General features: G+C 44.4%; 2 protein-coding genes across 11 annotated transcripts in view; one reads left to right on the top strand and one right to left on the bottom strand.

Moving 5' to 3' along the window:
• The first annotated feature begins 20 nt into the window (after positions 1 to 20).
• ATAD1 (ATPase family AAA domain containing 1) lies at positions 21 to 20,948 on the top strand. 2 transcript variants are annotated; one of them, XM_080401781.1, is made up of 11 exons: positions 21 to 179; positions 2,259 to 2,434; positions 4,324 to 4,422; positions 4,703 to 4,823; positions 6,463 to 6,663; positions 7,821 to 7,927; positions 10,763 to 10,852; positions 12,931 to 12,981; positions 15,904 to 16,040; positions 16,586 to 16,691; positions 20,617 to 20,948. In XM_080401781.1, exons 2-11 carry the CDS (start codon positions 2,273 to 2,275, stop codon positions 20,656 to 20,658), a joined length of 1,116 nt encoding a protein of 371 aa, XP_080257907.1. In that variant the 5' UTR covers positions 21 to 179; positions 2,259 to 2,272; the 3' UTR covers positions 20,659 to 20,948. The 2 variants fall into 2 exon arrangements, with proteins under 2 accessions (XP_080257907.1, XP_080257908.1); XM_080401782.1 differs by lacking the exon at positions 20,617 to 20,948 and having other exon boundaries at positions 16,586 to 19,590.
• PAPSS2 (3'-phosphoadenosine 5'-phosphosulfate synthase 2) overlaps positions 20,255 to 25,406 on the bottom strand; it is a 49,126-nt gene continuing 43,974 nt past the window's right edge. For all 9 annotated transcript variants that reach the window (XM_080401605.1, XM_080401611.1, XM_080401608.1 and 6 more), the window contains 3 exons: positions 24,343 to 24,611; positions 23,315 to 23,544; positions 20,255 to 22,800 (listed from right to left, as the gene is read on the bottom strand). In XM_080401605.1, coding sequence (XP_080257731.1) covers positions 22,659 to 22,800; positions 23,315 to 23,544; positions 24,343 to 24,611 — 641 coding nt within the window. In that variant the 3' untranslated portion in view covers positions 20,255 to 22,658. The remainder of the gene's footprint in view (positions 22,801 to 23,314; positions 23,545 to 24,342; positions 24,612 to 25,406) is intronic.

The following is a 25,406-nucleotide window of genomic DNA, read 5'->3' as shown; positions in this document are numbered from 1 at the left end:
GCCCGGAACCTTCGTGCGGGGCGGCGGGAGCCGGCCGGAGGAGGAAGCCCGGGACGCGCCGCCGCCGCGCCAGGGCCCGCGCTGCCGCCGCAGCTGCTGGCTGCCGCCTGCCGCCGCCCGTGCGGCCCCCACCGCTCCGCGACCCGGCCGACTGCGTGTTCGAAAGACCGGCCCGAGGGGTGAGTCACCGGCGGGAGAACGAGCGGCCGCCCGCCGCCGGTGCCTGCCCCTGCGGCCGCGCATGCCGGGCGGCGGGAAGGTCACGGGCGGCCGGGTCCGGTCGGGCCCGGCCCGGCTCTCACCGGTGCCGCCTTCGCCTCACCGCGTCGCCGCGGCCGGGCCCCGGGCCGCCGCCGCGTCCTCGGCGGGGCCGGGAGCAGCCCGAGGCCTGCTGCTGCCCTTGCTGGGGCCCGGCGGCGCCCCGGGAGGCCCGGCGGGGCGGCCCTGCCCTGCCCCTTCCCTTCTGTGCGTCCGGCTCCGGTGGCCGCCCCGCCGGTCGCGGGGGCTGCGCGGGGGTAACGCCGAGCCCGTGAGCGGGAGCGGTTACTGTTGCCTGAGGGCTCGGGGAGAGGCGAGGGTGCTGGCGGTGCCCGAGCGTTCGCGGGAGCGGAGCGGCGGCCCCACCGCTTCTCCTTCGGTTTCGTTTTTCTATGGGAAGCGCTGGCACGCGGCAGGCAGGGCTGGAACCGAGTGCGGCGGTAGCCGTACGGCGCTAGAGTTTGCCGTTCAACTAACTGTCCTCGTTTTCTCGGCAGTCTGGCGAGGAAATACGTGCTAAAATTCATGCGGGATAAGCAGGACTTTGTTTAGAAATCGCGCTTAAATGTCTCTCCTGTTACAGCTTTTTCTTACAATCGGTATTCAGAGCAAGGATCGCCTGAGAAGTGGGCTTTTGCACTGGGGCTTTTTTGGAATCTTTTTTTCTTGTTCGCTGAATACATTTTATTTTAATATGTCAGGCTTAAGAGAATATGCAGAATCTGCTTGTTCTTGCTTAGATGCCTAATCAAGCAGGTAGGCACAGCAACAGTCTTGACTTTTTAGTTTCTAAACAGAGAATGTAGAGCTAAAAAAGCCAAAGCTGTTGTAGTGGTCTGCACTGAGATATAGTAGCAAACCATCGATGTCTTTTGGTTAGCATGTCGTGGTACTTCTCCTGATTCCAGTCTGCCAAATCCTTGCAAACAGAATCTATGGTATGGCATGGCCTTGACTTGAAGGTGGGGTCGACATAGTGCAGCTGCCAGCCAAGTGAGGGGGAATTCAAGGGTATCTTGGCTGTAGGTAGTCCAGCTTTTCCCTGGCTGACTGCTCAGTTTGGAGACCAGCCAGGGAGCATTGGAAGCTGCCAAAGGAATTGCCACTGATTTTGCCCTTGCAGCAGGAAAACCGGGCAGTAAACGGGGAGAGCTTTTGGGAGAGCAGAAATCCCACCAGCTGAGGAGAAAGTAAATTGGGGAAGGAAAACCCTGATTTTATAAGTAATTTTTCGGTGGTTTAGGAAGAGGTTTTTTCTTCTCTTCAGCCTGCTCCCTTAACTTGAAGGTGCTGTACTTCCTGGGTTTGGCTCATACAGCAGCCAGCCTTTTCCCTTGATAGCTGTGTGCCACATCCAGCATTTTCAGTTTTCCAGGGATATTAATAACTCAGAATATATTCTCCTAGCTGCAGGCTCCAGCTCTTAACCTTGTTTTACTCAAATACGAGTTGTCAGTCGCTCCTTAATGTTGCAGTTGAGTGCCTTTCCTTTAAACTTCCTCTTAGGGAAAAGAACTCCCTGTTTAAATAATGTAGGTTTTGTCTCCATGACTTAGCATTCTTAAGTCAGTAACAGTCACAAAGCGTCAGTCTTAAAGGGAATGTAAACTTGGCACTGACATAAAGTAACCGTTATTGCTTTTATTAGGGTATTGTATAGCTGAAAGGAATGCAGATTTCTTGAGGGACAAGTGAAATCAGGACCTTTTGGCATGTAGTCAATCAAGAAGGAAGGCCTTAAATTGTTGCTGTCATTTCTTGTCTGCTTACTGAAAATGAAACAATTGTTACACTTAGTGCTGCATGTTTTAATCTTACGCAATTCTATCTGTTGGGGTTGTGCTATTGAGGTATTTCATTATGACTTCATGGTAAGCTTTATGCCCACTGTGTGCCTGGGAAATAGCTTTTAATAAAATGGTGTTTAAATATAAGGTAGACGTTTTCTCAATTTTAATTTGCTTGCTTTCTGTCCCTCCCTGCACTTTTTTTACATTTAGTGTTGAGAAGCAAAATGGTCCATGCTGAAACATTTTCACGTCCCCTGAGCCGGAATGAAGTGGTCGGATTAATTTTTCGTTTAACCATATTTGGTGCTGTAACATATTTTACCATTAAGTGGATGGTTGATGCCATTGATCCAACCAGAAAGCAAAAAGTAGAAGCTCAGAAACAGGTAGAATTTTATTCATAAATCTTTCTTTAAAATGCTGTTCTTGTTTGTTATTGTTCAAACAGAGAAATACGCTAACTGAAAACTAGACTTGCAATAACCAACAAAATAATTGTCAGATGTATGTGGAATAATAAAAAGCCATAGAATTGTTTTTTAGTAAAACTCAGGATCTAGGCAGTTAGTGTTTTCAGTGCTTACATTTTATAACAAGTTAAAATTTCTAGCTTGAAGTGGCAGAAAAACTGTTCAAAGTGGAGCGTGATGTTGTCTCTAATTATCTGCAAGTGTGTGGTCCCAGTGCCGTTTCTGCTTCTGACAACTTTGCTAAGCAGCAGTCCTGTTAAATAACGCTCTCATCAGTCTCTTTGTTGCTTTTTAAAACCTTGAGCAGAAATGACTTAATTCTTTGCTGCTTTTTTGGCAACTTAATGGCAGAGGCAGGGACTGTAGTTACTCATGTCAAAGAGGAACACTGCTGTCCAAATGCCTTTTTAAGTATAGCTTGCACTTTGTCCCTCTCCCTCTGTTCTTTCTGCAGCTCCAGTACCAGTCAAAATGGTCTGGAATGGCGAGGGAAAAAGTGAAAAGTCTCATTCCTTACATTGAACTAGAATGACTCGTGGGGGTTAATGCTCTGGGAAAAGATTTGACTTTTGGTTTTGAAATGCACCTAAATGTTTCCTTTGCAAAGTATTTAAAGGAAATGTTGCAGCTTTTTTTTGTTTTTTGGACGACACAAATTTTACTGATTCAAACAGCAGTTTTGAGCCACCTGGTTCTTCTTCGGGTGGGTTTTCTTTTTTAATGAAATCTTTAGTTAAAAAATTGGCTCCACTTTAAAAATCAGCTTTCACAAACTGTGCTAGTGCCAGCTGTTATATAAGAGGTTGCAATATCCCCAAACCATGTCATACTTAACCGCAGGTTTGAGTATAAAGAGAAACTGAATTGTGTAAGTGTGTTGACACAACAAATGACTTTTCCTTTTGAATTGGGAAAAAGAAAACATTGAATACTTAGAAAAAAATGACTGGGTTCTGTGAATTACCTTTTTTTTCTTAAAAATATACTGTCTCCTTGACACAGTGCTGTGGAGGTTTAGGGGGCTTTTTATAATAGCACAATTATATCTCCCATTAAAGTGTGTGTATCTTATTTGCAGGGTTGTGAATGGAGGTAATTAAGCACGTAGAAGAACTCTATAGAGTTCTATTTAATAACAAGTCTCAGGCTTTTCACCTGAATCCTGTACAAAGTTTGTAAGGACAAATGGGCTTTTTTTTTTTTAAGTGTACCACATCTGTGTCGGCTTTGAAAACTCCTGTAGGGATTATGGAAATGATTTTGTGCTGAGGTTACCTGTGTGTCTGCAAACCTGTTCTGAACAGCAGACTGTGTTTTAATGTTTATATTGGTTGCTTTTCAGGTTGTAATGTATGGCTTGTGGTTTTAGGGGTAGGGGGACTGGTGTGACACTCTACTCGATGGGAACTAAGACGTATGATTTAGTTTCACTCAAATGACAAGAAGTCTTTAGGAAATAGCAGAACCTTCTACTGCGGAGAGATTTAACCTCTTTTCAGATGTGACTTATAGTAGCCCAACTTTTGTTGTGTCTTTCAACTGGCTACCGGGGCAGTGTAAGAACTAGCAACAGAATTCCTTCCTGGCACCTTCCCCGGTGGAGTTGTGCATGGGGTGTGCCTTGGAACATTTTGTCTCCAGCCGAGGCCAAAAGTCAGTGGTTCCCCATCTCAGCCCAGAAAGCAGGTAGCCCAACTTTTGTTGAGAAGCTGTTCAGAGTCCAAATAGCAGTACTTTAAAAACTAATTTTTTGATTAAGCATTCAATTTCTTTCTCTGATTTTCTTGTCGTTTTATTTCCCTCAGGCTGAAAAACTAATGAAGCAAATTGGAGTAAAAAATGTCAAGCTTACTGAATACGAAATGAGTATTGCTGCACATCTCGTAGACCCACTTAGCATGCATGTAAGAAACTGTTGTCTGTGTTATTTCGATGAAAGCAGTTCAGACATGGAAGATCTTGATTTTGACTCTAGATGACATTATTTGTCATAGATGGTATCTATGGAAATAATTAGAAAAAAATTCTGTAATTTAAAACTAAAATTGCATTGTTGAGAGCAGAGCTTTTTTTAATCACTTGTCTTTTTTATTTTTGAGGCCTTGCACTGCTTTTAAACTTGTGGATATTTTTTTGTTGGCAGGGACTTTGATGATCATGTCTAATACTGTTTCTCCATATTAGGTAACCTGGAATGATATTGCAGGCTTAGATGATGTTATTACAGATTTGAAAGACACTGTCATTTTGCCCATCAAGAAGAAATACTTGTTTGAGAATTCCAGGCTCTTACAGCCACCAAAAGGTAGGAAGGAATTGTTACGGATTTATATGTTGGTATTTAAAAAACAAACAAAAAAGTTACAGTTCTCCAGAAAAGAAAGAGCAAGTGGGTTGCCAGTCCAAAATGCAACCGTTAGGACTGATGCCAGGGAAAACCCCTCAGGTTTTTCCCCTTCTCTTGCTGTGGAATCAAGTCCTAGTGAATAAGTTTCATCTTAATAATGAAGTGGTAATTGCTTTTCAGTTATTGATGTTACATTTTGGTGCACTAATCTATGTAGCCTGCATTTTTAATTGCCTAAATTGTCATGGGGTTTTTTTTTTTTCTTCTTTTACCTCATCTTGTCCTTTTGCAGAGGTGAGCTATAACTCTGCTGTACAGCTTTATACACTTGCTTAATCTTTCTGTGGTGTCTTGGAAAACACAAGTCATAAACATGAGACATCAATGTAAGCCAATCTTGCAGACATCTCTCGGTTCTAGTCCTTAGAAATTCCAGTCATTCAAGGAGACAGAAATCCCATTTTTCTTCTGGAGATGCCTTGATTTTCTCTGGAGTTGAGTTGCACGGTACTGAGGCAGTAAGAAAACCAGTGGGTGACAAACTTTCCAACAGTAAAACAGAAGTTGGACACTGTCTGCTGGAATGTTTACAGCCATATTTGGTGTTTGTTACTGCAAACAAGCAGAATTTGAACCTAAAATGTTGGACAAAATGCCAAAGTTTCTTTACTACTCTGATCCCTGGCATATTGTCTTCTGAATATTCTGTGAAAACCGCCTGTATCTGAGCGTCTCAGTTTTGTGTACTAAGTGATGGAAAATGAAGTAGTTTTGTAACTGGTTTAGTTTTTCCAGGCTACTTTCTGTTTAAGTCACAAATTGAAACTGTCTGGGTAATTACTTCAATATCATGATCTAATAAGTTGAAGGAAAAAATTATTTTTTATTTATCTTTTTAAAACAGACTTTCCACATAGGGCAAGATCCCCAGTTTTTTTAGTGGCTTGCACTGTGTGTTAATAGGAAGTCACTGCTTCAGAGTAATTATGTTTGGGGTAGTCAGTCACATAAACAGAAAAAAAACCCACCTGGTAATTCTGTTTCAGGTTTGTTTGAGTTAATTTTTTTTTCTTGAAATTGTTTTCTTTATGACTATGTTAGGAAGAACGCTACTGTGAATTTTTTCACTGTGGCAAGTTTAAAAATATGAGATGTCATATTTAATTGTGGGTAATTTGTTTAAAATGTTTGTGGATTCTGTGTTCTGTTTGGTTTTTTTTTTCCCTCCCCTCTCTGTGCTGTTTTATTAGGAAGGCTGAAATTGGCTATAAACAAGGTCTGTCAAATGCTTACAGGAAATAAATAGGGGTTTAGTTTCATGTAACCTTTATAGTCACAATAACAAGACAGCCATCTTTCAGACAGATATTTCCCTTGAATTTCATCATACCTGTTTTTAGATATTCTTAGCTTTAATTTTATAATAATAAGGATATCTGAAATAACTCTGTATTTGATTTGATGGAACACTGTGTAACTTGATTTCTTACCTTTTAAAACTTGGCTAAAATACAAGCCTGGACGATACCAGGTCTGTCATACCAAAGCATGTTTTCTATACAGCGACCAGAGAGTTCTAACACTGTTACCTTTTCAGGAGTACTCCTCTATGGCCCTCCTGGTTGTGGCAAAACACTGATCGCCAAAGCTACGGCAAAGGAAGCAGGTTGTCGATTTATTAATCTACAGCCTTCAACACTGACAGACAAATGGTATGGAGAGTCTCAAAAACTGGCTGCTGCTGTCTTCTCCCTTGCTATAAAGCTTCAACCATCCATCATCTTTATTGATGAAATAGGTAAAAATCTATCTTTTTGTTGAAAGTAACTATGGCAGAGTGACATGAAACTGTAAGTTCACACTGATGGGTAGATTAATCTGCTGTCATCTTTCCCTTAAAAAAGGTTATAATGGAAGAAGGTTTAGTAATATAAATAGTATTGTAAAGAAGTGGTGGCTTAGGAAAAAAAGTATTTCTTTGTGTTAGTGAAGGAAATTACAAGTAGAACAACTTGCTGCTTATTTTTGGTTTGGCAAAGGTGGTTCATGAGGAGGGCTTTTCTTCTGTCAAGGGAACTACTTATTCAGGAAACTTATCACCTTCAGCGCTTCTGCCATGTGGGCACATAGTGGAAAATAAAATACAGGTTTAGGAGAGCTTGAGAATAATAGTTTAATTTTATTGAAATTATAAAAAAATAAATTATAAAAATATTTAATTATAATAAAGAAGAAGTAGGACAGGAAATTCAGCTAGGGAGACAGTAAGGGTGTTGGTTGTTCAGCGCATTTTGGCTTGTCACGTTAGTGTGTAAGTCCGTGTGAATCTGAGCAGTTCAGTTAAAATTGCCCATTGCCTCATAGCACTGGCACTTCTTTGTGAGTTGTACAGTTAGAAGAAACAAAGCCTGATGAAGCTTTTACTCTTTGCACAGTTTATGTTTATGCTGGGGCTACGTTCTTAAGATGCTTTTTATCCTTTTTTTATAGGTGTGAAAAAGGTAGTGTTTTTCTAGCTGTTGGAAATTCTTTAGGCAATGACTAGTGGAGTTAGAGCTCTGCATAACTGAGTCAGTCCTGCAGCTAGCTGTTCTGTGCTTTGGTGTCTTCTAGTTTGCCAAAGTCTGAATGCTTCCGTCTCTGCTTGAGAAATTCAGGTGAAAGATACACTTTCCATGTATTCAGGAAAGGGAAAATTTGGAGCACAAGATTTGGGACAATCTTGTGTGATGGGTGCATACTCATGTAATGTAATTTAAAAGATGTGCTTAAAAATAGCATGAGATTCCATTTTTCTATTCTTCATGGTAAGAAATATTTTTCATTTGTTGACAATGTTTATTAAAAGTATTTCTAAGGTAGAGAATAGCTCAGGTCTGCACGTGAGAAATCAAACAGCGTAGTTTCTATGGCAGGATTGAAAGTAAACTGCTCTATCTGAATTCTTTAATACAGATTCCTTCTTACGAAGTCGATCAAGTTCTGACCATGAAGCTACAGCTATGATGAAAGCTCAGTTCATGAGTCTGTGGGATGGACTGGACACTGATTATAACTGCCAAGTAAGTACAGAGAAAGATGAGAAAAGTAATGTGATTCTTCCCTCTTGGTTGTTGTGCGTTGAGCCATTTGGGAAGAGCTTTCTTCTTGAGAAGACTGTTTTTGTGGGTATTTTAGTTTTAATTGAGGTGTTCTTTTCAGAAGTGTCTTAAGTCTTAATAATGTAGCTGTATATTTTGAGCTGCCAAAATTGGGAATTTTTTTTAAACTGTTTCAAAAAATATTTTGTCAACAATATTTTCTTCAGGTGAAATGAATCTTTGATTTCAGGGAAGGTACTGAAAGATTGAAGTATTCATCAGAGTTGCAGGTTAGTTGCTTTGTTTCCAGAAGAGCATTAGGCTGGTGTCAGACACGCACTAGACTCCAGAGTTAGTCTGAAAGGGTAGAGAAGTTGATGTTATCAAAAGACAAATTGTATTAAATGGAGCCATGCTTCCATCCTGTCATTCCTGTATTCTTCCGTCCCCCTCCCATACTCTCCAGAAGTACTGTATTTTGGAGGGGAAAAAATACAAAAGCTGCTGGTGTTGTAAAACCAACCAAACAAAAAACATTTATTAAATAAATGAATGTAGCATTGACAAAAGCCTGCTTGGTATGTTTCTGAACTGCAACCTGGAACTGCAGTTCTTTTTAAGGCCTTTGAAAAGGATATTTATTCTCAACTTCTAAAATCTTCAGCCTTTTTAGTTTGTATTTTTCTGTGAATGGGTTCTGATGCTCCGACCACCATTTGTTCTTTGTAAAAATCTGCTTTTCCTCCTCTCTCAATCTTTTTGTGCTAAAGATTTTTTCCAGCTGATTTCCTAAAAACTGATTAGAACACAGTGAATACATATACTGAGGAGCTTTAAAGCAGACTGCTTACCATTAATAAGAGGCCAATGGCTTGAAAACTTAACTGGAAGCTAATACGATCTTGAAAGCACACATTTCTTCCAGTGTTTGAATGTATTATCTTTTTTCCCAACATACTGACAACTTCCTGGAGCAAGTTGAATTGTTCGTTCCCTGCAGTAAGAAGATATGTGGTCTTACCCATCTCTTGAGTTCAGCATGCAGTCGCTCTTCTCCTTTACTTGTATGGCTCTGCAGGGTAGGGAGCCACCAAAATGAAATGCAATGCAAAAAATTGGCTGGAGGCACTGCAGGGGTTGATTCAAGTTTCTGGGGAGTTTTTCAGCAGGAGTGTTTTGTTTCAGTACTGTATCTCGGGCATCTCCCCGAGATATCGTTGCAATTCAGGAAGTGTTTTTCAAGCGATGCTTTTGACACTCACATTGTCTCGGGTTTTGACAGCCAGCTCACTGGGCTCTTCTGTTAACTACAGATGTTTTCTTGGGAGCTTTGGGTAGATTGTGTGATTCTCGTCAAACAAATTTCCTTTGAATAAGGATTAAATTTGGCTTTTGTTACGGTAACAAAAACTCCAAGTGCTAAGTGGAAATTGTAAATAAGCGTTAGGATGAATGTTACGTGTTCCTCTGTTGATTGCACCTGAAAAGCATGTTGAGCTTTGGGCTAAACCTGCCAAGGATATAGTCTTGAGGCTGGCAGGAACTTGGGGCGCGGTGCCTGGAAAACAGTGCTATGCTGCTTGAAGGGACCGTTCAAGTCTGGAAGCCCCATACAGCCATGCTTCACGTGCGCAGAACCTGCAGCCAAAGCCGCGTTTGGGAAGGTTTCTCTGCCCCGGTGGCACAGAAGGAACAACTCTTTGGGTCCAGCGTTGGGCTTTGGCATAGACCCCGGGGAAGCGCAGCAGGGGTACGGCGATGCTTTTTTGCAGGAGTCAGCTAAGCCGAACATAACTCGTTTGGCACGCTGGCGAGCAAAAGCGCTTGCAGGCATAGCACTTTCTGGAAGGTGAGGACTGCTGGGGAACCCTGACGAAAAGTGTGCCTTTGGGCTTTTTCTGTGCGTAGCAGTCGGCCACCGTGTAGTCAAGCCTCTAGGTGGCAGGGTGACCGCTCCGGGCCGCGCAGCACAGCCTGGCCAGGGCTGCTGCAGCTGCCAGGGCTGGCTGCGGAACACTGACCCCAGACAAAAGGCCAGAAGCACGTCAGGAAACTGTATTGATAGGAGATTAATTTCCCAGACATTTTTCACTTTTGTGACTGGGTATTTACAATGTACATAACTTAGAATAACAAATGAGAAAACAAGACTGATGTGAATGGAAAGTAAATTTGCTCTTAAACTAATAACTGGAATACAGTCAAATGAGGTGAATATTCTTTTATTGAACTTGGCTTGTAAACACCTCATGCGCTGCTGTTACAGAATACCAGTGCATATAGATTCTTGGCTGACTTTTAATGCTTTTTCCAATGCTTAAAAAAAAGAAACAACACTGTAGTGCATTGGAAAGCTGCCAGTTTGGCTGTCCTGGTGAACTGATTGCCTTTCTTTTTTCAACACAGCACAAAAATGCCACGTTTTTTAATACCTTATCAAAGCATCTCCTTTCAAGTTCCTTCTAGACCATAAGGAACTAAGAAGACATCACAAAGATAAGATATATAGAGAGAGATATATAAGCACGAGTTTTGGGTTACTGCTTTGAGTTTGAATGCTCAAATCAGGCTCAGGAGACTTCAGACCAGTGTAAAATTTAATCTCCACCCAGATGGTACCCTGTGGTACCAGTGCTGTCTTTAGTTGCCTGTCCAGTTGCTGAAATCAGTACCAAGAAACTTTACGTAACTTCTTTCAGTGTCGATGTTCTTGATAAAGTGTGAAGGAGTCAGATGTTTGATTTTGAAAGTCCAATATGGTGATGTTTTCAAAAGCTGGTTTCAGGCTGACTAGTTTTTTTCTGTTGTTGTATACAGGTAATAGTTATGGGAGCCACCAATCGTCCTCAGGATCTTGACTCTGCAATCATGAGAAGAATGCCAACCCGATTTCACATCAACCAACCTGTAAGTCATGCCAGGTTTGCCTGAACAGTGCACCTAGCAGCTGAGCTGCAGGCCCGTGCCTTATCGACCAGGAAGCGCGTGTCTCTGGATTTTTTACAAAGAAATGCTGCGTTATTTTGATCTGGGTTTAGGTTTTTAGAAGCTCATATATAATTTGGCTTTTAAGGTGAAGTTTCTCACAGAAGTCTTGAATCCTTGGGTCTTTTACCTGAAACAATACCATGTGCTCTTGAGAGCTTCCCACCTGTTTTCTTCATCTATAAGAATGGAGTGAGTGGCTTAGACGCTGCACACTGGAAAGAGCTTAGTTTTAATTTGAAAACAACCACAAAAAGTGACTGCACACCTTGCCTGCAGGGGAGAGTGGCACCAGGTCAGACAATGTCAAGAAGCAGGTACATGTTGACTACCATTTATACCTTACGGATACACAGTACTTAGTTTTTAAGAAGAGGGAATGAAATCTGCCTATCAAAGCCTACATTCTGCTCAAGCCTTTCCACAGTCGGGCACAGCCAGCAATCTGAAAAACTGGTTTTATTTTGCTTGTGCTTTATGGCAAACGGGCAGTAATTAGGTCTTTATCAATTAGGCCAGCTGTCACAAGGTTACCCTTACTGTAAATTTTGCTATCGCCATCCTTTTCAAGGTATTTTAGTCACCTTTGAACACTTAGCGATATCACAACACGTTTTTGTATCGGTATTATGAAGAATTCAGTCATGGTTGTTAGTATTCCCTTCTGGCTACAGAAATGCCCTTCATTATTCATTTTTTGCAGAAACTTAGAGACAAACTGGAGGAGTAAAACTCTTACTGATTGTGCAAGAGTAGTCATGTTCCCAGGCACATCTTGTTTGAACTGGCTTTCACTCCCGGTGGGCGGGTACTTTTTGAAACAAAGCATTTGTAACCTACTTACTGCTTTTCTGCAATGCCTGTTCATAGGGTTTTAACAAGTTTTCCTTGAATTAGTAAGGAGCAAGAATGTGTATTTTGGTACTTTTATCATGTCTTTCTATCAAGAGCTGGTGTTAGAACGATGGATTACCCACGGGTAACAGTGCCTCAGGATATTACGGGGATTGGCTTCCTCTCTCAGGATCAGAACTACAACAGGAGGTGTCATTTGGGGCACGGACTCGTGATTTTCCTTACCCCGCTACAGCCATATTATGAACTTAGAGCTTGGCCTTTGTTCTTGTCTGTGGTACTTTGCAGTACAACCAGGGTTGGTTCCAGCTTTTTTATTGAGGACCAGCATAATTTATGTGCTGTGGATTGGAAGTGTGCACAAGTAGGATGGCTGTAGAGTAGTTAAAGCCTTGCAGATCTTGTAACCAGGTTTGAGGTGAAAATGCCCAGAATTACTCATAAGAAATAATCTACAAGACAGAGGGAAGTTTGGAAGAAATATTTTTTGAGACAGTGTCAACTTTTCAGCTGCCAGAGTATCTATGGGGTATTTCCCCCCCTTTTTAACAATGAAAGTGAATTTGGTAGGTTTGGTTTTGGGAGACGCTAAAACAAATCTCTTTGCTGCCTGTGTTCTACTTTGCTAGTAAGGATACGCTTAGGACTTAACTTTTTTTCAGTAACCTCATTACAGTATGTGATTTATATTGCTTAAAATTTCCCAAGCATCATCTGTAGAATTAAATTTATTTTTCTTTTTTAAAGCAGAACAGTTTATGCTTTTCATCTGAATTAGCAAAGTATTGAAAGCATCCTCTAGATCGAGAGAGTCAGCCCTCTGTTAAAGGTGATGGGAAATCTTTGGAGACAGCTGCTCTCACTTAGGGCAAAGTAAGACTAAATGTCAGTGCGTTTTCCCTTTCCCTGTAGTCAGTGTAAATGTATATGCTCAAACGTTTAGTTTCCTGTGCTCCTGGAGTCAGAGTACCCTAGATCTTGTTTTGCCGAGTGATTTGCCATCAGATAGGTTTCCTTAGTGTGTATCACGTCTCCTGTTTGAGGGATCAGCTTGTGTGACTGAAGGCCTGCGGAGTGCAAAATTGAGATAGATGTTACATGTGTTTATTTTTGTAGTCCAGTAATTTTAATCTCTTTTGTTTAAGGCTCTGAAACAAAGAGAAGCTATCTTGAAGCTGATTTTGAAAAATGAAAATGTAAGTAAATTTCTATTTTAATGGTTAATTAGCTGTATTACTGTTCTCATGAGTGCAAGCTCTGGAGTTGTAGAAAGCATGTTTTATAATTGACTGTCTTGGAGTAAGGTAGGGATTATCTACCAGGGATCTTGGGAATCTTTTGTGGGTTTAGGTGTGGCGTTAAATCAGTAGAGTTGCTTACTGGTTTAAGCATGAGCCTCAGTCAAAGCAGCAGTCTTGGATTTTGTGGTGATTCACCATCTCTGAGGAAAATTAATTTCTCTGTTTTCCTATTATGTAACAAGATAATAAATTTATCTCTCTAAAGATGAAGGTGAATCGCGTTTGGAAATCGCTTTGATCAGTGAAAGAAATTTCAAGACATTGTGAAGCAGGGACAAGAGATCCTGATTATTTTTTTTAACTCTGTAAAGTCTGGTGGCTTAAGTCAAGAAAGGAGCAATTACATTTTTTGACTGCTGCTTTTTGCACTTTGATCCATAGCTCATATTTCCTTTAGGGGAAGACTACTATAGGTGTTGTTACTGATACTGTGTGGTGTTCAGGTTGCCATCTGCATTCCAAGATGAGGGGAAGGGATAGGTATGAGCACATCTGGTAGTGTCTGACTATGGGGCCTATGCTATTGGAAGTTCCTGCCAAATTTAGTCTGAAGCACTAATTGTCTTGTAGTTAACGTTGCAAAGTGTCTCTGGGCTGACGTCTATCCTAGTCAATATAAGTTATTAGTAAAACCAACTTACATTTTCTTGAGAGGCCTAAAAATCACAGCTCATCATTGCAAGTGGCTGAGCTATTGGGGAGGATGCTTTGCAAATTTGGATTGTTTGTACAGGGTTAGAATATAGGTTGGCTTTTTTCACAAAATATTAGATACTGATGTGAGAATGGGACTGCTACAAAGTGGCAAAGGAGTTGTGCAGGCAGAGCTGACCTGTTTGCAGAAAATCTCAAACTAAAATGTCTCTTGCAAGTGGTGGTTTCAGACTCAAATTTCTCTTCAAGAGCTGTTAGGGAGCTATGCTAAATAGTAGACCTTTATACAGGCTCCCTGTATGTTTGCAGCCACCCAGGCCTTGCACACAAATGGACCCTGTGGCTTTTTTGCCTTGGCAGCTGGGCCTGGGAGTTGCAGCACCTTGGCTTTATGGCCTTCAGCAAAAACTAAATCAGCACCTGAATATGGACCTGGAAGAATGCAAGATGTATCAAGCATCTGGCAGTGAACCACAGCCACGCAAATGGCGTTTGGCAGAGGGGCAGGGATTAACCTTTATTGGTTATCCCATTGGAGTAATAATTGGATCTCAAGCCCAGCTTATTTTTAGCCAGGGTGACAAACTTCCTGCCAGTCCTTCACGTGACAGGTGTAGTCATGCCCTCCATTTTCCTTGCCTGTCTTAAAAAATCTTGTTTTGTTTCTTTTTTCTCGCTCAAAGGGAAATCCTTGTTAATGCCTGCTATACAACGTGCCCGTTTTCTATTTATTCTTAGCCAGCTGTGCTGCTCCATTCAATTCTTGATGGCCTTCAGCCCCATAATGAGCAGATACCTTGCAGATCCACAGCTGACTGTTACTGGCTTCAGTATTTGTGTGCAGGATCACACTTTTAAGCAAAGCACTTCAAGATAGTAAGGCTCTAGTGTCTGTATGAGGCACTTTGGTGTAAGCCAGCTGCCACTTTTGCCTTAATTTCCATGCTGGACAGCCAGATGGCTTGCTGCAGTCCTAAACCAGAGCACTGCGTGCTGAGTCATAGGTCAGGAAGCTGGAGCTTGTGTAGAAGCTCAAGATAGGAGCCAACAGGACAGTGTGACTGTAACCCTTGTCCTTCAATAAAAGCGGGAGGAACAGCAGGGAATTGGAGGGGTGCTTGGTGGATGTTGATGCGTTCTTGGGTTATCCTGGGGAGTACATGGGTTGAAGGGGTAGCTGGAAGCAGCAGAGATTACATCTGGGGCTTTGCCTTCATCACCATGAAATAGTTTCCCTCCTGGAAGAAGTCATCCCATGGTTTCAACCTTTTATTAGACTAGTTAGGCTTTAACTTCTGAAAAGGAAATACTGATGCATTGGAAAATGTGCTGGAAGGGGCTGTTAGCAGAAATTCTGTAAATGGACTGAGTAACTGTGGGGTCTTGGCTGGAAAGAGTTCAGTCTGATCCAGTGCACGGAGTTAAACACATTATTTTGCCTCCAAGTTCCCCGTTTCATGGTTGTATAAAGTAGGAGCAGTTGTTCAGTAACTCAGCAGACAAGTGAGCTGCTGAGATAGTGAACAACTGCTTTTGAAGTTCTTACTCTGCACTGAAAGGTGGCAACAACAAAAGGTAAATGTGATGGGAGCTCTTTCCAGCCTTGCTGTGTAACTGATCAAAAGACGTGCTTATGAAAACAAGACTTAGTTATTCAAATAAGGTTAAAAAAGGGCTGTGGCTGTGAAAGGAGACCCATTGGGTTGTGTTCATTGTCTACAGATAAAAAGATGTATATAGGGTCTGATTGAGCCCCTTACCAAAAAAAGCAGTGCCGTTGCAGGAGGCTTGTGTGGGTGTTTGGGATAAATGGGTCATTATTTCTGTGATCCAGTTTTTGCCATCCAGTAGGCTTCCAAAACCACACAGGAGCTTTGTCAGTGACATAATACACCAATGTGATGGTTTGCTTTTGGTTGCCTGTTCTTTTTTTTCATCAGCTACAGAGTTTTATGAGATGATGCATCAGTTTTATTTAATGAAATGAACTGCTTGGAGGGTTCAAAGTCTTAAGTTAATAAAACAATTTTCTTTTAGTTCTCAAAAAAGGTCAAGACTGAGAAAGATCATCTTAGGGCAGGTAAAAATACTTGGAGGTGACTGTTTCTTGTCCTTGGTGAACAAAGTAAATGAACTTGAGAGTCCTTTTTTGTTTTTGGACAGGTGGACAGGCATGTGGATCTCCTAGAAGTTGCTAAAGAGACTGGCGGCTTCTCAGGCAGTGATCTGAAGGAAATGTGCCGGGATGCAGCACTCCTCTGTGTCAGGGAATATGTTAATTCTGCCAATGAAGAAGAAACGTATGTGTCTTTATTCTGTCTTTTATGGTAGCTGAACAGCAGGTGTGAATGCTTCTGGTGCTACACACTGTCCAATTACTAGTTTGTATCTTCTGATTTGAGTTACAAATTTCTAGGGGTTTAAAAAACTGTGCTGTGGTTCACAGAAAGCAGGAGGTTCTCTTTTTTTCTCAACAAATTGCTATTATACAACAAAAAAACCCAACAAGTAAGTTACCTTTGTTCAATTTGACTGAAAATAAGACTACTTGTTCTAAGGTGCCAAGCTTGAGGTGGCATGAACCACCACGTGGTATTACTGCACTGCATTACCAGTTTTAAATGCTGGTAACATTCTCGAACGTGCAGAACTCCGGTTGCTGTGCTGTTCCTCTTGATTATCTCCCATGCTTGCAGGTCATGCAGGTGTGGACAGGGGCATGTTTCCACTGTAACGCTGGGTCCATGTCAGCTGCTGTTTTCAGTGATTATTTCTCGTTGTTTGAATAACTGTTACACAGCACCTGAATCGTTACCTTGCTTTTTTTTCTTTCTTTCTTTTAAAGCCATGATGAAGATGAAATTCGGCCTGTGCAGCAGCAGGATCTCCACAGGGCAATTGAGAAGATGAGAAAATCAAAGGATGCCACACTGCAGAATGTTTTGATGCATGTTAGTTTAGATTAAGACAAATTGTGTATTTGCAGTTTCTGATGTGATTTAGTTTGACTTCTGTAATCAGTTAGCAAAAACAAGGTCGGGGGTGGGAGCGGGGATGTTCCTTGAATAAGGGAGTTCTGTTTCTGGAATTGTTTTTATACAACAAATTCTAAGTTATTGAAATTGTCATGCACAACTAAAGCATAACAGTAGATCATGAAGTGGAACAATTATAGCCCAGACCAAGAGCAACTGCCTGTGTCTTGTCCCATAATCAATACACTGTGTAGCCTTAAAGCAGGTTCTGACGTGGTGCATGGGTTCAGCAGGTCACCGGTGTGGAGGGGAGACAATCCATTACCAGTGTGTGTATATATGTACGAGCGTGTGTGTATGTATTAAATGTATATATCCACACATTTTTTTATATATATAGACATAATCTGTAGATAACTTGAGTATGGAAAAGCTTTTCTACTTACTGAATCAAACCAAATCAGAAGACGTATAGATTAAAGACTTGTCGATACTCAATTCACATTTACTTCTTCCTTTTAGCAGCAAATGGTGAAGATAGAAATTCTGCTTCTAGAATAACTTCCAGGCAAAATTTGAAATGTTACTGATTTTCCCTTCACATGACCACTTGAAATCTGGTGCCATTTAGTAAAGATAGTAAACTACTGTAAAAATGTTTGAATACTCTTCATTTTGTACGAACTCTGTTTTTTGAGGCTTTTAAAATGAATGCTGGTTTTATTTTTATTTTTCCCTCAATGTGAGTAATTAGAGTAGGTTCTTAACTGGTCTTTCATGAAGCCCTACATATTATAAGGTCTCCGAAACTGTGGCTTTCTGATCTATTATGCATTGTAACGAGGGTTTGCTGCTATTTTTAATCTCCTCTGGAAGACCCACTGCTGCACTGTGACATTGTACCATGAAGCGTCATATACATAGCTCTGAGGCATGGGGGGATGTTTTGTGATGTTTTGCTCTGTCACATGCTCTGATTGCAAAGGTGAAGAGATGGGAATAGGTTTTAGGTTTATAAATGTGATTTAGCAAAGTTCTGCTGTACTGGCTGTTAAGAGCTTTAGTAAATTCATGTAACGTTACAGAGTGATAAAGGCAAAGGGTTAAAAGTGTAAGTGGCAAAAGTGTTTCGGTAGAGTTATTGTTGGTAGGTTTTCAATAACTTGGTTTTTCTTCTTATTATGAATTGTGGACTAATTCAAGACAAATGTAATCGGTATTGTTCAGACCCACGGGGTGGTACGCTGTGTCACGGTTCTGCTAGCTGTCGAGGGAAGGCAAGCGTTGAAAGCCAGGTAATGTAACGTGAAAGGCACTGCAAAGTGAAATACAGACAGCTGGAGCCAGCTGTCCTGCAGTATTGGGTGCTGATGACCATTTGCATTAAGCACAGTGTTCTCGCTGGTGTCCTCTCTGGCACACCAGTTGTGTAATGCACCAGGCGTAGCAGGTCTTAGTTTGGCCCAATTTAATCTCCTTGGGTACTGAACATGGGGTTTTTAAAAGCAGTTTAATAATTACTTTGCTTTTTGATATGGAGAAAGAAGTCTATGGTAAATGCGTATTGCTGTAACACAAAAACATAGGAAATTAGGCATGCCAGAAATACTGGGCTATGGAAATCTAAAAAGTCTGGGATAATGGAATGCCAGTCCCACAAGTCGGGGCAGAAGGCAGGGATGTGTGCCAGTGCTAGCTCTGGGAGAGCCCGAGTTCGAGGATTAGCCTTAAAAGTAAACATGCAAATAGTGCTGCTGACTGGAAGCTGGTTTCTCGGAAGGTTTGGGTTATGCACATGCTGGATGAGGTTCTCTGGCTATTCAGTTTGTTTTCAGTGCCTACTCTGAAGTTCTCCCAGCCCCTCTCAGTAGTTGTTACACCTGAGAAATGCCAGGCTGGTGCGATGATGGGGCTCATCCTGCCACCTCCCTTTTTCGAGTGTGCTTCCTACTTGGTAAAATGCAGCACAGGCAGCTGAAGAATGCAGTCTCAATTGGGTTTAATAGAGTGGCTCTGAAGTGTGTTCTCAAGGGAGTTTAAGTGTCAAACTGAGCGCAGGGAACACGAACAAAGCCTTGGATGTTTGCAGGTATCGGGGCCAGTCTATCGCCAGCTGAGCTCTGATCTCCTTTTTGTGTGTGTCTCCAAAACCCTGGCTGTTTGCGTGCGAGCTGGATCTTGCCTTTGCCTTGTGCCTGTAGCGCATCACTGCAGGCTCAGGGGCTGATTTGGAGAGGCACACGGGGCTGTTTCTAATTGCCCTGAGGACAGTTACTTCAGCTGGAGTGGAATTCCCGCTTTTCAAAGGACTTTTCCATACTGATCTACTTTTGCTGCCGCTTTGGGAGTCCTTGTCGAAGCCCAGACCCTTCAGGCAGCTTGCCAGAAAGGCTGGGCAAGTGGCATAGTTTGTCACGCAGGAACGTGGCCACGTTTGTTGCATGTCTCCAGTGGTTTGGTTTGGGCTCCTCAGCATCTGCTCCTGCCTTGCTGTAGGGTGGGGGCAAGCCCAGCCCCTCTCCTGCAGCTCCAGGGCCAGCTGCTCAAAGTGAGGAGCATCGTTCAGAGCTGTGGGCTGGGGCAGGTACTGAGCTCCGTGCTGTAACGCAGAGTTCTATGTCCAACGGTCTTCCGTGGGGTTTAAAGGTTGAATCCTCTGGTAGGAAAAGGCACAGACATTCCCAGCAGGCAAAGAATTTGTTTAGAACCTGTTCAACCATAGCAGCCAGGGGTAGGCAATGTGTACAGTACAGGCCGTACTTAAATTTTCCCGGGGCTGTAAAGTGGCTCATCTTGCCAGTCCAATACTGCAGCGCAAACAGAAACCTTTGGAGTACTCTTAAGTAACAGGTGAATAAATGTGTCGTTTGTTTGCTCTGTGTTTTTTGTTGATCTGTTTTCTGTAACCTTCACCAGCGTGTCCATGTTTGGTTTCTGTAAATACAGCGCTTTTTTTATTTGAGACTGGCTTGGACAAGGGCATCTTTTCCCTGGCTGGTGCTTGGGAGCCTGGGGCTGCGGGCACCGCTCTGAACGAGCAGGGTGCCGGGAGCCCCAGCCAGGTGAGCCAAAGACGCTGCCCGTGTCCCGCAGCCAGCACCCAGCCCTGCACTGGGGCAGGCACAGGCCAGCGGTGAAGAGCCACCATCCCCACCACACAGGAACCGGCAGGGCTCTCCCTTTGTCTCTCCCCAAGCTGGGACGTGCGGGATGCCGCATCACCCCACCTTCTGCCTGCTGAAACCCTGTGGAAATGGGTTTATGTGCTGGTTGAACAGCACAGGGGCGTAGCGAAGCAGCAGACAGCCCAGTTTTATGTTCGTTCAGTGTGAGTTGTTAACACTATACAGCTCGGACAGCAAAAAGGGAAATGAGATGAGGTTTCCCAAAGGAAAAGCAGCCTTGCTGCTGGCTGGTCCGGCCATCGCCCTACCTGAGGAGCTGGGTGTGCAAGACTGGAACATGCCGGGGGGGCTCCTGCCGTTATGGACCGGTCACTGCCCCAGGTGAAGTATGTGTTCTAATCTTCCCCCAAAAAATTAGAGTTACACAAATATTTATTTGTACTAAAAGTGAGTATTTTGTAGCAGAGTATCAAGTTCAGAATATATTAAATCATAAGATGCATCCGTTGAGGTACAAATTCCAGTCTCATGTCTTTAATAAATATACTATAAAAAAAACCTAGTCCATATACCCTATCTTAATCGGAGGTAATCAGTACACTATGCTATTTTTAAAAGGATAATATAAGTTACGTGTTTTGCTGTAACCATTTCGATTTACTGTGGTTGGCTTTTTTTAACTGATTATTTTATGGTGAACAGCAATAGCAGTATTTTACTACTTTAAAATGACAAATATTGTGGTCATAAATGGGAGTATTGCTTTTGTCTTGCAGGTCCCTGCCAGAGGGCCCATGAGTGAAAGGCACGGGTGCTAGTGTGCTTTCAGCTACAGACATGGGTGTTGCAGCATTTTTCTTGAGGTATAATGCAGCTTTGGGTTCCTTGCTCCAAATACTTTAAAAAATTACCCAAAACCACCCCAAAACAGGTAACAAAAAAGACTTTTTGCAGAAGTACTCCCAGTCACATGTAGTCTCGGACACTGTACCATGGCCACAGCAAAACAGGTTTTAGCTTGCGATGTAACTCACTATCCTAAGTTACGAGCAGAAGCGTGATTGTACTGAGCATAGATCCGTTTGTAATTAAAACCAAAGTACAAGAAGAGGAGAGCGCTATTTCCATTGCATTAGAAACACATCGTAACCGGTCCTGGGGCACCTACTAAAAAAAGGGACAAGTACAAAAATAATCAGTTCAGGTTGTTGCAATAACTAAGTGCACAGCTGTTTCCCCCCCCCCAAAAAAAAAAAACCACCCCGCCCCTGCTCACGATGGCTGTGGCGGCGGCACGCTCTTTGCCCCTGGCGCGGCGGGGCTGCAGGATCAGCCCTTCCCCTGGGAAAGGCCGTGCTGAGCGCAGGCGGGACGCGGAGGGGCAGGCAGGCAGCTGAGGGGCTCCCAGCCGGGCAGGGCATCGTGCTCGGGCCTCAACGACCACCACGACGTGCACTGGTGCCAGCGGGACATGCTCAGGGTGAGATGCGGATGGGGCCAGGTAAAGCTTTGGAGTTGAGTCGCACTGCTCAGACCCACTGGAGGGGAGGTCACTGCAAGAGCTGCAAGTCAGCAGAAAAGCCTCACACGCAGCAGCAAAGTCCATGTTGGGGGCAGGGGATGGGGAGAAGGTACGGTCTGCAGTAACTTTCCACTAGCCAGAGCTGCGAGCAGCACCAGCCACCCGTGCTCGGCTCAGCACTGTCACCCCTTGCACAGCAGCACCCCACAGATACGAAGTAAAATCAGGTCACCTGTACCCACACCGGGCTGGGGGTACAGAGGAGGGCAAGCGCTTGAGCCATCTCTTGCCTGGTTTACTGGCAAGACCCGCCTCACACTGTGCTTTTGCCGTTTTGCCTTTAATTCATCTTTCAGATGGGAGAAGCACGGGCAGAGGACAGGGGATCCAATCCTGCCAGCTGGGAGGATACTCACAAAAGCATGTAAACAGCATCCCCAATTTTTGTGTGCTGCCCTGAGCCTTCTCAGAGATCTCCTACATTTTACGATGCCTCCCAGGGGAGGTTCCCCCACGCGTGGACCCACCAGGCTGTGAGCGCGGGGGTCACCACTGCACAGTCCCCACACAAAGCTGAACTTGGAGCACCAGTAACACCCAGCCCAGGTTTTGTTTTGACCAGAGAGGTCAAGCAGGAGGAACCAAGGAAGGACAGCGAGCAGTTGTCTCGGCCACAAGAAACTGGTGACGGTCAAGGCTGATTTAAAAAAATCCTAAAAAAAAGGGCATTAAAAAAAATCCTGCGGTTTGTTAGCAAAAATTGTTCAAGGCACAACCTGGAGGGCAGTGACTGGATCTGAGCATTGAATGCCCATCTCCGTCTCCCACCCTGGCAGCAGCAACTGCTCCTCGCTTCAGCGGCTGCTCCTGCCTCTGCCCAGCGCCGAGCGAGGGGTAGAGGAAAGGCACTTCTTCATTTCTGAGAGAACAGACACATTTTTATCCTGGTGCCGAGGTCCCAGCTCTGCACCAAGGGCCACTATGCGGCCCTGGTGGCACCACAATGATCCAGCTGGCCTGTCCAGAGGCCGTGGTGGGCTTCCTGCAGCTATGCTCAGCAGGGAATGAAGGGCCCGCTGCCCCTCCCTTCTAGCTCCACAGGGATGCTCCCAGCAGCTTCAAGGGGACAAGGACCAGGCTCAAAGTACTTCTGATTAGTAAAAAACATTGTGACCCAGGCAGGGAAATCCCACCGTCAGAGCACTGGAAATGCCAAGTAATTGATCTGTGTCATAGGGAATCAATCAATTATTGCTCACTCTTAATACAAGTTACTTCTAGGGAGTAGGAGTAGTGTTAATTCTTTTTTTCCAGCGACTGGTAGTACTCAGTTAAGACTTTCCAAGCTTTGGGGGCCATGAAGCCATCTGGTGGGTTTTCACCTTCACGAGCAAGCTTCCTCATGCGTGTTCCTGAGATGAAGTCAAAATCGTTGTGCCTGCACAAAACAGAGACAGGGGTGAAATCAGCACAACTGCCCTGAGCAGCTCTGAGACCCCCAGCGCAGCTCTTCTGCCATGCCAAGTCCATGGTCAGAAACCTCCTGGCACCAGCAGCACCCGTCTGCAGCTTCACACCTCACACCCAGCTTCACAGGTTTACAGTTGGCAGCAATGGGGTTCTTCTTTCCAATGGAGCTGGAGGTGAACATAACGCGCTTCTCCAGCTGCAAAAGGCTATATTTCTACTGCCACTTAGTTCCCAAACTGTATTTCTTATCCTCCCTGGTGTCTAAAAATGCACATCTTTAGTTTCATGTGACCCATCCTTGAGGTGACGTCAGCTCTCAGAGGGGAAAGTGGGTGGTTTTCACAGGTTCTTCGGCCATTCCTCTCCTTAAGAGGAGCACCAACTGCTTTTCCCTCTCCTCTGGAAAGCTACAAGAGGGATGCAATCACAAACCACGTGCACTGTGTAGGCTGAAGAAACAGTGACGCTGCTGCCTGCATTACCTGTTTGGGTCATAAAAATCCATGGCCCTTTTCAGTTTATTGTAAGCAGCCACCCGGAAGGGGACAATTTCCACTGAAGTCAGGCCCGGCGCCATGCTGAGGACCTTCCCTCCCTGCGTGGGCTCGTAGAGGTCCTTCTTGGTCTCAGGATGAGGCATGCCTGCAGGGTCGCGCCCCACAATGTAGAAATTGGCCCCGGCAATCATGCGAGCTCTGCAGTGCCACTGCACCTACAAAGGAGAGGCACAAGGAGCGTGGGCTGAGGGCTGAGCAGCAACCGAGCCGTCCGCTCCGACCTGCAAAAGAGATCCTGGAAATCCACATGCAGGAAGGAAGGAAGGAAGGAAGGAAGGAAGGAAGGAAGGAAGGAAGGAAGGAAGGAAGGAAGGAAGGAAGGAGCTGTGTCAGCAGCCTTGCTGCAGTTTCTCATGGCAATCAGACTGCCCAAAATCACCTTCCCTGCTTGGACCTGATGCAACGTCACAGTTCTCCTAAGGACATGTATTTCAAGGGAAACGCTGCGGATGGGAACTGGTCCTGTTCCAATCTGGCAGCAAGTGGAGGTAGCGGTTTGCTTTTTGAACATGTGAAGACAGTGCCCACCGGCTGTTGAGTCCGACGCAGGCAACGGCTGCCCAAGCATCCCTCTCCTTCAAGGGAAGCTGAGTGTCTACCACTTTCATCCCACTAATTTAAGGCCAGATGGGAAACCACTGGCAGCAAACAAATGAACGACCCTGCCCAAGAGAGAAAAAGGTCACAGCGGTGAAGTCTGTTTCTAGCTCCATTCTCCCCAGGTCTCCACACAGCTTTTGAAAGCACAGGAGCCCATGGAGGCAAGCTCTGCAGGGAGACGGCTGCCCCAACAACCTGCAGGCAATCCATGGAGGGAGCCAACAGTGAGGCAATGGCCATTGACTCCCTTCCCGTGTCTTTCTGGAGCTGCAGGGGCAGGGCAGGCTGGCAGCAGGCATCCCCCCGGCCAGGCTTCACACCTCGCTGCAGTAAGCAGCCGATGGCTACGTTACCTCTGTGGGGCCAGCGTAGAGCATGGGAGAAGGGAAGATGGCAACGATGGTCGACTTGGGGTCCAGGACTTGCTCCTCCAGTACTGCTGCGTGCTGCTTCATCCGCCACTCCAGTGGGACATCGTCATCTTTGGTCCATCCTCCCAGAGGGTGCAGGAGAAGCACAGGGTTTTTGTAACCCCTCTCCAAAAGCTGGCACCGCGTGTCCTGCATGAGCAGGGCGTGCCCATTGTGGACAGGGTTGCGCAGCTGAAATGCGAAGACAGCATCTAGAAGGGAAAGATTCAGAGGGTCACAGGCTTGTGCTGACCATCAGACCCTGCAGCTTCATTTACACACTATACATTTTGACACGGTCATAAGCTACATACATCATAAGATGTGTGTCCTGTCTTCACGTGAGTGAGGCCTTAGATACCTCAGATGAGTGTTTTATATATGTACAGTGCCTCTTCATCGCTCTGCCAAGTTTATTTTCATTGCACCTGCTTCCCTCGGGGTCCATTTCAGCCCTATCAGCTCTCCTACAATGTTTTTACATACCACTGGGCACCTCCACTGAATTCTTAAGTGACCTGCCACCTCTCCAAGCTCAATGGCACCTTCAGGAAGGCCAACACTCTCTCCCCAAAGTGAGGGTGTGTCTGACACCTGCCAGCCTTCTCGGGCAGACACCTGGGAGAAGACACCTGAGTTGTCCCCCAGGCGTGAAGGCCAAGCACATCAGCGCAGGGCTTTAAATGCCCAAAGTGCGGAAAGGGGGACTCCGACCTGCCAGGAAGGACACGAGCAGGGTGTTACCGCTTTCCAGTCCCATGCTCAGAGAGGCTTATTGAGAATGCAGCCCGTCACAAGCACCATCCTCCGCCAAGGAGACCCTGCGCCACTTTTTGTGCTGTGCCCTGCATCCCTCTTACTGCTCACCCACTGGAGCAGTTCCATTTTGGAGCATACAGAAGCTATTTGGCAAGTGCAGTGAGCTTGAGAGCAAGTGATCACAGATCACACAAATCTCCCTGCGACAGGCAGGGCAAGAAGAGCCACGTCACTGGTGCTAACCCAGG

Source organism: Falco punctatus, assembly GCF_963210335.1.
Source record: "Falco punctatus genome assembly, chromosome: 9".
Taxonomy (NCBI): domain Eukaryota; kingdom Metazoa; phylum Chordata; class Aves; order Falconiformes; family Falconidae; genus Falco; species Falco punctatus.
The sequence above is the reverse complement of the archived record's forward strand: the minus strand, read 5'-3'. Positions and strand labels throughout refer to the sequence as shown.

Coding starts and splice junctions, on each gene's coding strand:
- ATAD1 (XM_080401781.1), top strand. CDS start 2,273: ATGGTCCATGCTGAAACATTTTCACGTCCCCTGAGCCGGAATGAAGTG. Junction 2,435..4,323: donor AAGTAGAAGCTCAGAAACAG/GTAGAATTTTAT, acceptor TATTTCCCTCAG/GCTGAAAAACTAATGAAGCA. Junction 10,853..12,930: donor GATTTCACATCAACCAACCT/GTAAGTCATGCC, acceptor CTTTTGTTTAAG/GCTCTGAAACAAAGAGAAGC.